This window comes from Bos javanicus, chromosome 5 (assembly GCF_032452875.1).
Source record: "Bos javanicus breed banteng chromosome 5, ARS-OSU_banteng_1.0, whole genome shotgun sequence".
Lineage (NCBI taxonomy): Eukaryota > Metazoa > Chordata > Mammalia > Artiodactyla > Bovidae > Bos > Bos javanicus.
Window position 1 is genome coordinate 82,754,482 of NC_083872.1, and position 14,482 is coordinate 82,768,963.

The window sequence follows — 14,482 nt, forward strand, 5'->3', positions numbered from 1 at the left end:
TGGGGAGGTGAGTAGGATAGTAGAATTTTAAAGCATAGTAGTTAATGTAGAGTATTAGCAATGAAACATTTTACTTTGAACAAATGATTTCTTTGTCAAAACATGTCCTTTCTCCTTAATTGATGATATGAAGTTATGAAAGCATTTATTTGAAATATATTACATACTCAGCTTGATAAAAAAATAAATAAATAAACTGAAGTTAATTAGTATTTATAGCAGGCTTTCACATTTCCTGCTCCTATGCACATTCATGATTCATTCTTTCTTCAGACACTGTACACCATCTTTCTGATTTTCCAGAATATAGGAACAACACTGTAGATGAGCTCCTATCCATGTTTTCTCCCACTGAGTTACTTAGAGTGCCAGTCTATCTGCCTCTGAACTCTTCGGGTCCTTCTGAATAATCAACCTTAGGCACATCTCCTTAGACTTCTACCCCTGGCTCCCACCTCTACTCCTTTCCTTTGCAATCTTCTAGAGAATGTGAACAAAGGTCTTTGCATGTTGAACATTTTACTGCTAGTCCTTTAAGGAAAGGTGGTAAAATGCTAACTAGGTTCCTTGAGCAGGTGTTCCTTTTTTCCTCTGAGATAATTAAAAGCACCTGTGGGGAATTCCCTGGTGGTCCAGTGGTTAGGACTCTGCTTTCACTGCCATGTTGTTGATGTTGTTCAGTTGCTAAGGACTGTAGCCTGTCAGGCTCCTCTGCCCATGGAGTTCTCCAGGCAAGAATACTGGATTGGATTGCCATTTCCTTCAATCTCCAACCCAGGGATCGAACCCAGGTCTTCTGCTTTGCTGGCAGGTTCTTTACCAATGGACCAGGTTCAATCCCTGGTTGGAGAACTAAGATCCCACAAGCTGTGTGGTGTGGTCAAAAAAAAAAAATAAGAGCACCTGCAGAGATTATATCTTCCCACCTTTCCCCCATAGATTTCTTGTGGAAATTTCCACCAAAGGGACTCTACCCGTCCAGAGCGGATGACACTCATTTTACCAGTGCTTAGCCTCAAAAGATCCTTCTGCGTTATTTCCATCCCAACTGGAGAATGCACTAGAAATGGAAAAGTCTTCAGGGTGGATCCCATGTTAGTGACACCCTGGGAAAGGAGGGTTACCCATGACCACCAGAATCCCAGAGGGGTTCACAGATCTGCCACCACGCTAGCAGATGCAGACAATACCCAGAATGACAGACAGGGACCTGCCTTGTTCTCCTGGAGGCTCCAGTTCACTTGGGGGAGACATTCAGAAAACCAAGTATGGCTATTAAATGCACACATGAATGGGCAATAGTTTTATTTTTGAAATTTTAAAACAAAACTGAAACATTTTGCCCATAGGGGCAATGCCAATGAAAGAGGAAGATGTTTCAGGTTCCTCAATTATGGAATGAAAACAACCATCTGCCATGCATCCCATTACATATAATCTCTAATCATTATAAAAACTTTGCAAGGAAGATATTATTATCTCTAGTTTATGGATGAAGCAAAGCTAAAAATGACTTAGATGCTGCTAGAAGTGGCCTGGAACTTGGTAGGCTCTCAACTGGAAATATACACAGTTGTTTATTTTCAAAATATTGAAAAATAGAGGACATATTTTAACAGAGAGGTAGGAAAGGACTATAGGTTCTCTGTATTTGGTGTTACACAAGGCACTTTCAGTCTTGGCCCGAAGTAGGTGTGAGCCTTGATGTTAAGGAATAAAACAAGAAAAGTTATACATTTATGTTTGGCAACTGTACAAATGATTTGCACTGAGTTCTCACTCAAGAAATAAAAAAGCTGATGCTATCATATAACAGCCTGGCCACAGGACACTGGGGAATTCAAGCCACAAATGGGGTTAATAACTGCAATGCTTACTAGAAAGGGATGCTGTAAAGGCTGAATGAGACAATCTATACACAAACTGTTCATACTGTCTGCAATGTTTCAAAATACTTCAAAGTGAACAAGCTAGAAAAGCTAATGATTATTTTAAACCTGTACTCTAGGGCAGCTGGCATTTGAAGAACTAATCAAAAGCTCATATAGTTGACTATAAAGTCAACTATAGTTCTCTTTGATGAAAACTATAGGGTTTTTATTTACCATAATGGCTGTCGCACATAATTTTTCATCAATCAATGATCTTCATGATGGACTGTAAGTACTGTACAGATATTCCCATTCTTGCATAAACTGAATTTAAGACTTTATGTGAACCAGTTGTCTAAATCTTCCAAAAGAGTGGCCTGGGTGGGCTTCCCTGGTGGTTCACTAGTAAAGAATCTGCCTGCCAATGGGACACCGGTTCAACCCCTGGTCTGGGAAGATCCCAAATGTCTCAGAGCAATTAAGCCCATGCATCACAAAAACTGAGCCTCTGCTCTAGAACCCAGTAACCACAACTACTGAGCACCCTTGCCGCAACTACTGAAGGCCAAGTGCCCCAGAGTCCGTGCTCCAAAACAAAAGAAGCCACACCAGTGAGAAGCCCACACACTGCAACTAGAGAAAAGCCCACACAGCAATTAAGACCCAGCACAGCCTAAATACATAAATTATTTTTTTTAAAAAAAGCAAAACAGTGTCCTCATCTAAAGATTCCCACTAGTTCTGTTTCTAGACACTCTGAAGGAAATTTTGCCACTCAATCCTAACAAGAAAGTTAACTAAATCCCAATAGATTAGCTAGAGTATTGTTCCATCTGGCTCTAACAAAACTTTCTTTCAGAGTGTTATCCAAATGAACAAGAGGACAGACCACAGGATCTTCCAGAGTAGCTCTGTCCAAAAGAACTTTGTACAGTGTCAGAATTTTTTTTTTTTTTGCCCAGCACAATAAGGTAGCCCACAAGCTACTAAGATTCATTTCAGTTCAGCCACTCAGTTGTGTCTGACTCTTTGTGACCCATGGACTGCAGCACATCAGGCTTCCCTGTCCCTCACCAACTCCCGGAGCTTGCTCAAACTCATATCTATCAAGTCGGTGATGCCATCCAATCACTTCATCATCTGTTCTCCCCTTCTCCTCTTGCCTTCAATCTTTCCCAGCAACAGGGTCTTTTCCAGTGAGTCAGTTATTTGCATCAGGTGGCCAAAGTATTGGAGTTTCAGTTTCAGCATCAGCCCTTCCAATAAATATTCAGGACTGATTTCCTTTAGGATTGACTGATTTGATCTCCTCGTCCAAAGGACTCTCAAGTCTTCTCCAACATCACAGTTCAAAAGCATCAATTCTTTGGCGCTCACCTTTCCTCATGGTCCAACTCTCACATCCACATATGACTACTGGAAAAACCATAGCCTTGACTAGACGGACCTTTGTTGGCAAAGTATTGTCTCTACTTTTCAATATGCTGTGTAGGTTGGTCATAGGTTTTCTCCCAAAGGAGGTAGTGTCTTTTAATTTCATGGTTACAGTGACCATCTGCAGTGATTTTGGAGCCCAAGAAAATAGTCTGTCACTGTTTCCATTGTTTCCCCATCTATTTACTAGGAAGTAATGGGATCAGATGCCATGATCTTCATTTTCTGAATGTTGAATTTTAAGCCAGCTTTTTCACTCTCCTCTTTCACTATCATCAAGAGGGTCTTTAGTTCCTCTTCACTTTCTGCCATAAGGGTGGTGTCATCTGAATATCTGAGGTTACTGATATTTCTCCTGGCAATCTTGATTCTGGCTTGTGCTTCATTCAGCCCAGCATTTCACATGATGTACTCTGCATATAAGTTAAATAAGCAAGGTGACAATATGCAGTCTTGACATACTCCTTTCCCAATTTTGAACCAGTCTGTTGTTCCATGTTGGTTCTAACTATTGCTTCTTTACCTGCATACAGATTTCTCAGGAGGCAGGTAAGGTGGTCTGGTATTCCCATCTCTTTAAGAATTTTCCACAGTTTGTTTTGATCCACACAGTCAAGGCTTTAGTATAGTCAATGAAACAGAAGTAGATATTTTTTTCTGGAATTCTCTTGCTTTTTCTATGATTCAACAGGATGTTGGCAATTTGATCTCTGGTTCCTCTGCATTTTCTAAATCCAGCCTGAATATCTGAGACTTCTCGGTTCAATTACTGTTGAAGCCTCACTTGGAGAATTTTGAGCATTACTTTGCTAGCATGTGAGCTTGCTATAAGGTAGCAATAAGGAGACCTACAGTTCTCATCGCTATTGTTAGTTACAGGTAGTCACCGAGCACTTGAAATGTGATGAGAATGACCAAAGAAGCATTTTTGTAAGTTTAATTTTAATGGTCGCATGTGGCTACCCTGTTGCACAGCACAATTCTGCGGCTTAAAAACAAGACTGTATGATGTTTTTGTGCCTGCCATTAAACACATGTATCTGTGGCAGAAACTCAATCTAAGGGTTGCTTTCATAGCAATATTGGTTGGTGAAGTGAGAGGAGACCTATAGTTCTCACCACTGTTATTGTCGACTAACAATATTCAATATTTATGATGTATAAAGATTCCTTGAAGTTGGTACCCAGCAGCAGCAGCCTGGCTCTAGGGGGCCTCTGAACTTTGGAGGCAGACCTGGGTAATATAAACTGCAAAAGCTAAGACTGGGATAAAAATACACAACTCAGAGGACTGTCTTGAAAATTAAATGACCACACCTGCGAAAGCACCACTGAACTTCGCTAACACCAAAATGCTATTTTCACCACCATCCTTATTTAATTAAGTACATGAGCTTTAATAAGGCTTTATCTGTTTGGGAATGGGCATATAAATAGAATGTAGGAAATTATACCCATCCTCTCCCTAATCCCTCAAGTAATTTCAGCTAAGAATTCGATCTGGAAAAAGGATATCCTTGTCACAGTAGTTCTTATAAGCAAAATAAACCATGGGGACTTCCTCTTTTCTAAAGAGAATGAACTGCAGTCCATTTAAGTTATATTTATGTAGTCTAAGTAAATCTATATGTTGCTTTTTGTTTCTGAATTGTATTTGTTTCTGTATTGTAAAACAATACATTAATATGTAAAACCACATTATAGCAGCACAAGATAAATAAAACAAATTCAGGACAGTGATCCTGGGAGATGTGGGGAAAGATGAGGATCAGGGAAGGAATACAAAGGGACTTAAGTTTCATCTGCAACATTTCATTCCTTTTCACAGAAACAATGGGTCAAATATGCCAAAATGTTGACTTGACCAAACTTAGTTGTAAGTATTATAGGTATTAAATCATTGACTATAGTATTATCTATTATTTTTCAAAAATTTATTTTGACCTAATTTTAGATGTACAGAGAAGCTGCAAATACAGTATCCATGTATCTTCACCATACTTCCCTTAATGTTAACATCTTAGGCATCCATAGTACAATAATCAGACCAGAAATTTAACTTTGGGACAACACCATTAACTAAAATTAAAAACACAATCAAGTCTCCCCAGGTTTCCCACTCATGTCCTTTTCCCATTCTGATAATTGCATCTAGTTATTTCTCTCTAGTCTTCTGCAGTTTCTCAGTTTTCCTTGCCTTTTATGGCCTTGACACTCATTATTTTGTTGAGTATCTCAAAAATGGAGTGTGTCTGATATTGTCTCATTGTTTGGCTGTGATTACACATTATGGGCAAGACCACCACAAAAATGACGCTGTGTCTTTAGTGTACCATATCACAGGTTTGTGGTATCTTTTTATACTGTCAAAATATTTCATAATTTCAAAAGATGAAAAATCAGCAACTATATTAGTCTCGGTTCTCCAGAGAAACAGAACCAATAGTATACATATGAATGTGTATGTATAGCCACACACACACATGAATGACAAAAGAGGCTTAGTATAAGGAATTGGCTCATGCAGGTTAGGAAGTTGAAAAGTCCCAAGGTGTGCCCTCTGCAAGCTGGCGACCCAGAAGAGACAATAGTGCAGGTCCAGTCCAAGTCCAACAGCCTGAGGATCAGGAGAACTGATGATGTAGGTTCCAGTTTGAGTCCAAAGGGAGGAGAAAACCAATGTCCTAGCTCAAAGACAGTCAGGCAGAGACAGCAAATTCTCCCTTCCTCAGTTTTCTGTTCTATTCAGATTTCAAAGGATTGGAGGCCAACCCAAATAGGCAGGGGCCATCTGCCTTACTGAGTCTACGGATCCCAATGTTAATCTCATCTGGAAGCACCCTCACAGACACACCCAGGATAATGCTGAACCAAATATCTGGGTGCCCTGTGGCCAAGTCAAGTCAACACATAAAATTAACCACAATAGTAGCTTAATTTCTAAGTCAGAAACTTTCCACTTTATATATTTAGGCTCTAAATCCCATCAAGTCAAATGGATTTGAGGAAGCATTCCAATTTTTAAACTTGTCATTATTATTGGCTTCAGTTCTAAAACATTGTAAATTCACCACATACTATCATTTTTAAAACCTCAACAGCTTTATTATAGATGATTCTGCTTCAGGAGAAAAGGTAATGAGCCAGCTATACCATTTAGATAATTGATCCAAGGAAAGGTAGGTCACCAAGTCAAAATAAGGCCCTAGGAAAGAAATGAACATAAGTGGTATTGCTAATGAGGACCCTGAATCCTCTGATTTGTTATCAGAAGTAAAAGCTAAGTCACCTTTTAGAACTGATTACACTCCTCATGTAATCCTAAAAGCATGGCATCCTAAAGATGTGTTGTTACTTCAATGATGCCTTAGGAAAAAATATCAGAATAAATTATGTAATATATAGGGGTGCCCTGGTAGCTCAGACAGTAAAAAATTTGCCTGCAATGCAGGAGACCCAGGTTTGATTCCTGGGTCAGGAAGATCTCCTTGAGAAGGGAATGGCTACCCACTCAAATACTCTGGCCTGGAGAGTAAATAACAAGCAATTAACAGCACTTATCCTTTTTCTGGGGTAGGTGAGAAGGCAAGTTTCAAGAACTTTGAGCTGTATATGAAATATATATGTACACATATGCATTTAAAATGAAATCTATATGTATACAAATATATATACAAACACACATATATATACTGAGAGATAGAAAGAGTATACCGAGAAATGGCAGCATGTACAAATACATAAGATTTCAAGTTTTCTCTGATGCTTCCCCTGTGTGAAGCTCTTTTCTCTTCAGGATGATTCTATACTTTAGTAGTTTAGGCTGAGAAACAATTTTTTCCCACTTAAATGTTTATGTTTAGTGCAAAGCGTTCCATGTACATGGGTAATGGTATAGCACACAGCTTCTCCCAGAACTTCACTCCAGCTGCATGGAAAGAAAGGAACTCATGAATCCCTTTCTAGGCTCCCAGTGCCCTGGGAGGCGGTCATAGAGTTTTTATGAAAAGCCAGAGCAGAGGAATCCAGATCTCATCATGCCAAAGAGGAAGCTGAATATTTATTTTAAATCTCATTTTAGCCTGCTCCAAATGTGGATACCACTGCTTGGGGCCAGTCCTGTGGTCTACGTACTTAGAATACACAGTTCCACTCAAAGGAGTTTCTTACAAGGCACCAGAACCCAGGTTTAATTTTGGCCTAAGTCCCAGGAATCTTTCAGGGAGGAGGCAGGTGGTCAGCCTCCCGAGAGACAGGAGTGTGTAGAGGGTAAGAGTACGAGCTCTGGAGCCAGACTGCTTATGTCTGAACCCAGGTTCTAGGGTTTATGGTTTGGAGATGTGGGAAGGGTACATAACTGCTCAGGCCTTGGTTCCTTTGTCTGGGGGTGGTGGTGGTTTAGTCGCTGAGTCATGTCTGACTCTTGGGACCCCATGGACTGAAGCCCACCAGGCTCCTCTGTCCATGGGATTTCCCTGGCAAGAACACTGGAGTGGGTTGCCATTACCTTTTCCAGGGTGCTTTTGTCTGTAAAACAGGGCAACTAACAATGCTTAACTGATTAGGGAGCTGTGAAGATTAAACAATAAGCACATACAAAGTGCTTAGAATAGGACCTGGCATACAGTATGCTAAGTCACTTCAGTCGTTTCCGACTCTGTGCGACCCCATAGACGGAAGCCCACCAGGCTCCCCCGTCCCTGGGATTCTCCAGGCAAGAACACTGGAGTGGGCTGCCATTTCCTTCTCCAATGCATGAAAGTGAAAGTGAAGTCGCTCAGTCGTGTCCGACTCTTAGCGACTCCATGGATTGCAGCCTAACAGGCTCCTCCATCCATGGGATTTTCCAAGCAAGAGTACTGGAGTGGGGTGCCATTGCCTTAAGTGGCCAGTAAATGCTACAGAGGAGGCTGCTCCTGACCTCCCCAGAATTAACCTAGGACCCCAAACACTCATGGAATGTGTGGCATCTGTGGTCACCTGCCACGTGGCTTCTGTAGAGTATAGATGGTGTCTCCCCAATTCCAACTCTGCCTATTTTTCACACCAGGACATCATAACTCCTGAAACAGACTGACCGAAAACAATCTAACAAAACTTAGAAATTTAACCAGTGGGACTGGCCAGGTGGCTCAGTGATAAAGAATTCACCTGGCAATGCAGGAGACCTGGGTTCAATCCCTGGGTCGGAAAGATCCCCTGGAGGAGGGCGTGGCTACCCGCTCCAGCATTTTTGCCTGGAGAATCCCATGGACAGAGGAGCCCGGCGGGCTACAGTCTATGGGTCGCAGAGTCAGACAGCGACTAAGCAAGAGCATGAGAAATTTAACCAGTACGACAGCAAAAGCACTGTACTGATACTGAGCAAACATAGCAAACATTAAATATAATCTTGTTAAATGGAAATAAAGAGAAATATGTTTGAAAAAGATCTTTTAGCAACTAATAGATTTCAGTGAGCTCGAGTTCTTTAAGTCAGACCAGTGTTTCTTGGCTTTTTTCCTGTGTGTGTGTGTGTGTGTGTGTGTTGAAACCTATGCTTCTTTTTGGATAAATATAAAAACCGTATGGTTTCTTTTAATGCTGTTTGTAACTTGAAATTTTTTTAAAATGTGACCAAAAAAAGTTCTAAGCAATATTAATTTAGGAACATGCTTTTTCAACATTGTAAATCAACTATACTTAAGTGAAAAAACAATTTTTTTTTTAAAACATAACATGTACTTTTTCCAAGTACATACGCACTCCATTCCTTGGAAACTCTGGGTGGAAACCCTACTCCCTTCCTGAGAATCACTGATTGACCCAGAAACAGTACTCCACAGCCCCACAGTTTAGACCAGGCTGGCAGTTGCTGTAACTACATTTGTTAAGATGATTCTACTGTTGGAAAGGTTAATTTCTGTTTAGCCTCTGCAACCGACTGACTGCCTTCAATCCTACATGACCCACAGTTGTCCTCAGAATTTGCACATGTGGGAAGCAGACAATGAAAGACTTACTGCCTCCACCCAGAAAGTGCCCCCAGAGATCTCACCAATCCCCTCATAATTTCAGGATGCCATTGGGAAGGGGAGGGCAGACCAGGAAGTGCGAGGACCTAGTGAGGTCAGCAGGGGTGTCAGCAGAGGAGGATGACAAGGAAAAGCGAAGCTCCAAGTCTAGAAAAAACCAAGGCACCTCATGTTATTGAAGAGACTGTCAAAGGAGATAAGATAGAGAACAAGGACAACAAGGACAGAGATCCAGGTAAGAGAACTGGTGTAAAATAATACAGACAACCTCAGGAATAAGGCCGAAGCCTAGCTGGGAAGCTCAAAGAATACAAAGGTCCTCAACAATGCCTTCCTCCATACGTGTCCACATCCATCTTCACGTTTTTTCCTTCTAACATCGGGAAATAAACAAGTATTATTACAATTAAGCCCCCTGCCCATGCCACGTATCCCACCCTTACTCTCCGAAAGCAGCAGCCAACCTTTTAAGTTTTGAAACTGTCCCTCAGTACTGACTGTGCCCGTCTTCTGTATTTGGGGAGTGGGTGCAGAAACTAAGCTGACCCCTGCCTCCTCCCTCACTTTCTCACTCAGACACAGATGAAGTAAAGTCTAGGCCCACTGTTACCACCTCGTCTCCTCCCATCCATTTCTCAACCCAGGGCAAACCTACTGCTTCTATTCTCATGAAAGCCAACCAATAACATTCATGCTGTGCCAAATGCACTGGAAGTTTTGTTTTGTTTGCTTGTTTTCATCATGTTGAGCATTCAGTATACTTTGAGTTAACCAGAAGAATGCCTAATAAATGAAACCACTACCTGAGTATGTGCTCACAGGATAAAAACCAAGTTCCCTAACAGGGGTGGAAGGCTTTCCATGATCTTGGTGACCCTGTTTAGCACTTCATGCTTGAGCTCCACCCCACACCTGGCTGTTTCTCACCTGGGAGTCCCTGCTCACGTGTCCCGTCTGCTTGTAAGGTCCTCTACCCCACTCACTCCCTCCTTTTCAGCTAACTTCCACACCCCACTAAATACTGAGATCAGAGGGAATCTCCTCTGAGAGGCTTCTCCTGATGCCGCCTCCTGGATCTCCACACTGGCAGCACAAGGTACCGCCTTCTGTTCTCCCATGACATTAGTTTTAAGTTCTGCTGCTGCAGTTACCATTCTGTCCTATAAAAGGCTGTTTATGTCCAGTTCACCAAACAGGTTCTAAATTCCCTCAAGACAGGAACCATCCTGGGCACCGACATGACAAGAGGAAAGGAACTGTCATGGCATTTGTCCTTCTGCCATCGAGAGGGAGTCTCATCAGCTGAGTTGATGAGGGGATGGGATATTTTGGGAGCAAGGCACTGGTTCCTATAGCTTTCAATTCCTTCCTTCTCTCTTCCCACACTTCTGACTACAACTCGGGTCCTTCTGTTACCATGGTAACCAACAGTCCCAGAACACAGACTTCTGGCAGTTGGACTTTTAGCTACTGAGACTCAGGACCTGAAGGATTTTTCAAGTCCCCAGTTTATGGCTCAGGAGTTGGCAGCACCCCTCTCATGTGGGCAGCCACCAGGGCAGAACATTACCGAGACTACAACAGGTGCATGCATGTGCGCATGTGTATTCCTACCCTCTCCCCCGGTTTCTACGGGACATCATAGACAAAGTGCCATCAGATGGTGGAAGGATGCGCAACTAAATGCCTATACCTTTCTGGGAAGCAACTTGGTATCAACCATTAGGAGCCTTTAATACATTTGTGGTCTTTGATCGACTAAACCCACCTACAAAAACATAAAGGGAGACACAAAGATTTATTAACAAAGGGTTTTACTGCAGATGTGTCTATTAAAGACAATAACTAAGTCATTAATAATAAAGTGGTTAAAATAGACAGAATAGCCATATACATGTTTAATGTAGGTTGTGCCATCAGTTCAGTCAGTTCAGTTGCCCAGTCGTGTCCAACTCTTGGCAACCCCATGGACTGCAGCACGCCAGGCATCCCTGTCCATTACCAACTCCCAGAGCTTGCTCAAATTCGTGTCTATCAAGTCGATGATGCCATCCAATCATCCCATCCTCTGTCGTCCCCTTCTCTTCCTGCCTTCAATTTTTCCCAGTATCAGGGTGAGTCAGTTTTCCAGTGAGTCAGTTCTTTGCATCATGTGGCCAAAGTATTGGAGCTTCAGCATCAGTCCTTCCAATGAATATTCAGGACTGATTTCCTTTAGGATAGACTGGTTTGATCTCCTTGCAGTCCAGTCTGCCTGCAGTGCAGGAGACCTGGGTTCAATCCCTGGGTTGGGAAGATTCCCTCGAAAGGGGAAAGACTACCTACTCCAGTATTCTGGCCTGGAAAATTCCATGGACTGTATAGTCCTCAGGGTCGCAAAGAGTCGAACAGGACTGAGCTACTTTCATTGTCACTTTCAGGTTGTGCCATAAAATATAATAATCTCAGTTTCAACTGATATGACTTTCATATCTACATATACACATGACAGTACATATATATATACACATATATAATTGTATACACATAAGTACATATAAATAAAAAGAAAAGATTATAAGGAAATCCACCAAAATGTTTTCATGATGATTATCATTATCTCTGGACAGGGGAATCACAAGCATATTTGTTTTTATCTTCATACTTTTTTATATTTTTCAAATTTTACAGCATGATCATTTTTCTTTTATGATACAAGTTTTTTCAACTGTAGTAATAGATGATAGGAGGCATCCAGTGAAGATGCTTAGTGGAGAGGGTTGTATTGAGCAGGTTTTTAAAGGGAGAGGGCCTCTTTTGTTCTTCATTGGAGATTGTAAAACAGATGAACTTCTCTCAGAGTGGGATAGTTCCAAATAGAAAAGAGAACGGATAATGTTATTGGGTAAGTACCATATTACCCTCCTCTTCTCCCCAATCCCACTTAGATTTTCTCTTTTGAAGATCCCTGGGATGAGGGAGACCTGAGATTTGAGCCTTCGAACTCCATGGTGCACTCATTCTCCAGCAGCTCTGAATCAAACCTGAGTCTCTCTGTGGGCTATTTCCCCTGTGAGGACACCCTCTCCTGTGAGGACACCCTCTCCTGTGAAGACTCGTCTTCTGAAGGTCCTTCAATGCACTTTGTCCCTCCTATCCAAGGGTCATGGCGGACTGAAAACACAGGGAGGCTCCTAGCGAGACGAGACCAAATACAAGATGGCCCAGAGCAGTTCTGCAAACTCAGCATCACCCTGGCCTGGGATGTTGACATGGCCTCTAACAATTCAGACTCGACCACTAACTGTGACCTAAGTGGAGACAACAAAGACAAGCACCCCAAGGAGAAGACACAGTTGACTCTCAGCAAACTGGATGGTCTTGTGCAAAAGCTTGAGAAATTTCTAGAGAACCAGAAAGATGACAAAGATGATGACTCTGTGTTCCCTGAATCTGCTCAGGAGGAAGACTCCCAGCTGCCTAGCAGCTCCCTTCCAGGTATGGCTCAGGTTAGTCATCAAGAATATGGTAGCTGTCAAGACTTGGCCAAGTTCAACCCACTAGAAAATGAAGATGTCAACCAGTTTCCACAGATTCATCCAAGGCTTCAGAACCAGGAGCTTGCTAAGGTGAGCAGAGAAGTGCCTCACAGGCAAGCACAGGACGGGCCTGGTAGAGGGTCCAGGTGGGAACGCATGGAGCATTACTTCCCACTATAGAAGGGACAGAGCAGAGGTGAAGGCAAAACACCGAGGAGCCCTGAGAGAGAAGAGGGTAGGAATGTAAAGACAACGATTATGACCAAAATACGAGTGTGTATGTGTGTGTAAATATTAATGAGTACTGAAATTGAGCATATGTAGCTGGGTTGTGTATTAGTCATTCAGTCACGTCTGACTCTTTGTGACTCCCATGGACTGCAGCCTGCCAGGCTCCTCTGTCCATGGGATTTTTTAGGTAAGAATACTAGAATAGTGGGTAGCCATTCCCTTCAACAGGGGATCTTCCTGACCCAGGGATTAAACCCAGGTCTCCTGCACTGCAGGCAGATTCTTTACCATCTGATCCACTAGGGAAGCCAGTTAAAGGATCTGAGCTCCCTACATGGACAAATACTGACTCCACTGTCGTCCAGGTTACACAATATCTAACACTCATCTTCTTGGCAGATAATAAGCAAGGCAACTGGCAGCCAAGGCACAGATATTGCAGAGATCTCCTCAGTCTTACCAGGTCCACCAGAGAAGGAGGACACTCACTCCAGCACAGGAGCCCTCTCGTGTCTGAACTTCAGGTGGGTCTTCCGCTGGCTAAGGCCCCAAGTCCGCTCCTCACTTTTGGGGAGAGAGGATCCCAAGGAGGCCAATGAGCGCCCCCGTGAACTGGCACGAAAGAAAAGATTCTCTTACAGAAGCAAGAGAATCCAACCTCAAGAATCCTTCGAATTAGGACACCCCATACCACCAGATTTTTAAACTTTTTGATAGTCCCTATTCTACAATCCCCACAAGTTGTTTTTCCCAATAAACAAAATATATATTCTTTTAAAGAATTTATTTATGTATTTTTGGCTGCCCTGAGTCTTCATTGCTTTACAAGGGCTTTCTATAGTTGTGGTGAGTGGGGGCTTTTCACTGCGGTGGCTTCTCTTGTTTCAGAGCATGGGCTCTAGGGAACACAGGCTTCAGTAATTGCTGCATGTAGGCTCGGTAGTTGTGCTTCATGGAGTCTAAGGGCACAGTCTCAATAGCTTAGTTGCCCAGCAGTTATGTGGGATTTTCCCAGGCCAGGAATCAAACCAATGTCCCTTGTATTGCAAAGTGGATTCTTAACCACTAGGGTACCAGGGAAGCCCTCCAGCTGACTTATTATTTAAGAGATAAAGCCATGTAAACACATGACTATAAAGGGTTATGGCAAGTAAGAGTATGCACATGGTCCATATTGAATACTAAGTAACCAATTCAACAAGAGTAGGTTGATTTTAAAAGGTTTCATATATGAGGTTCTTTGAGTCACAGATATGGTTAGTCTAAAATGGAGGACTTTATAAATTGGCATGGAGTTAAAGTATGCAATCCTGGCAGGTTATACATGACAGACACTGGCTAGGATGTTGTCCCAGGAAAGAGAATACCATGGGAAACAAAGAAATAAAAAAATAGTGCATTTTTAGCAATCCAT

General features: G+C 42.2%; 2 protein-coding genes across 14 annotated transcripts in view; one reads left to right on the forward strand and one right to left on the reverse strand.

Annotated features, from left to right (window-relative positions):
• Positions 1 to 14,482, reverse strand: part of PPFIBP1 (PPFIA binding protein 1) — a 206,241-nt gene that overhangs the window by 100,754 nt on the left and 91,005 nt on the right. The gene's annotated exons all lie outside the window — the stretch shown is intronic.
• Positions 12,025 to 13,798, forward strand: C5H12orf71 (chromosome 5 C12orf71 homolog). Its single transcript, XM_061417557.1, has 2 exons — positions 12,025 to 12,927; positions 13,468 to 13,798. The coding sequence occupies exons 1-2, from the start codon at positions 12,307 to 12,309 to the stop codon at positions 13,771 to 13,773; spliced, it is 927 nt and encodes a 308-aa protein (XP_061273541.1). The 5' UTR covers positions 12,025 to 12,306; the 3' UTR covers positions 13,774 to 13,798.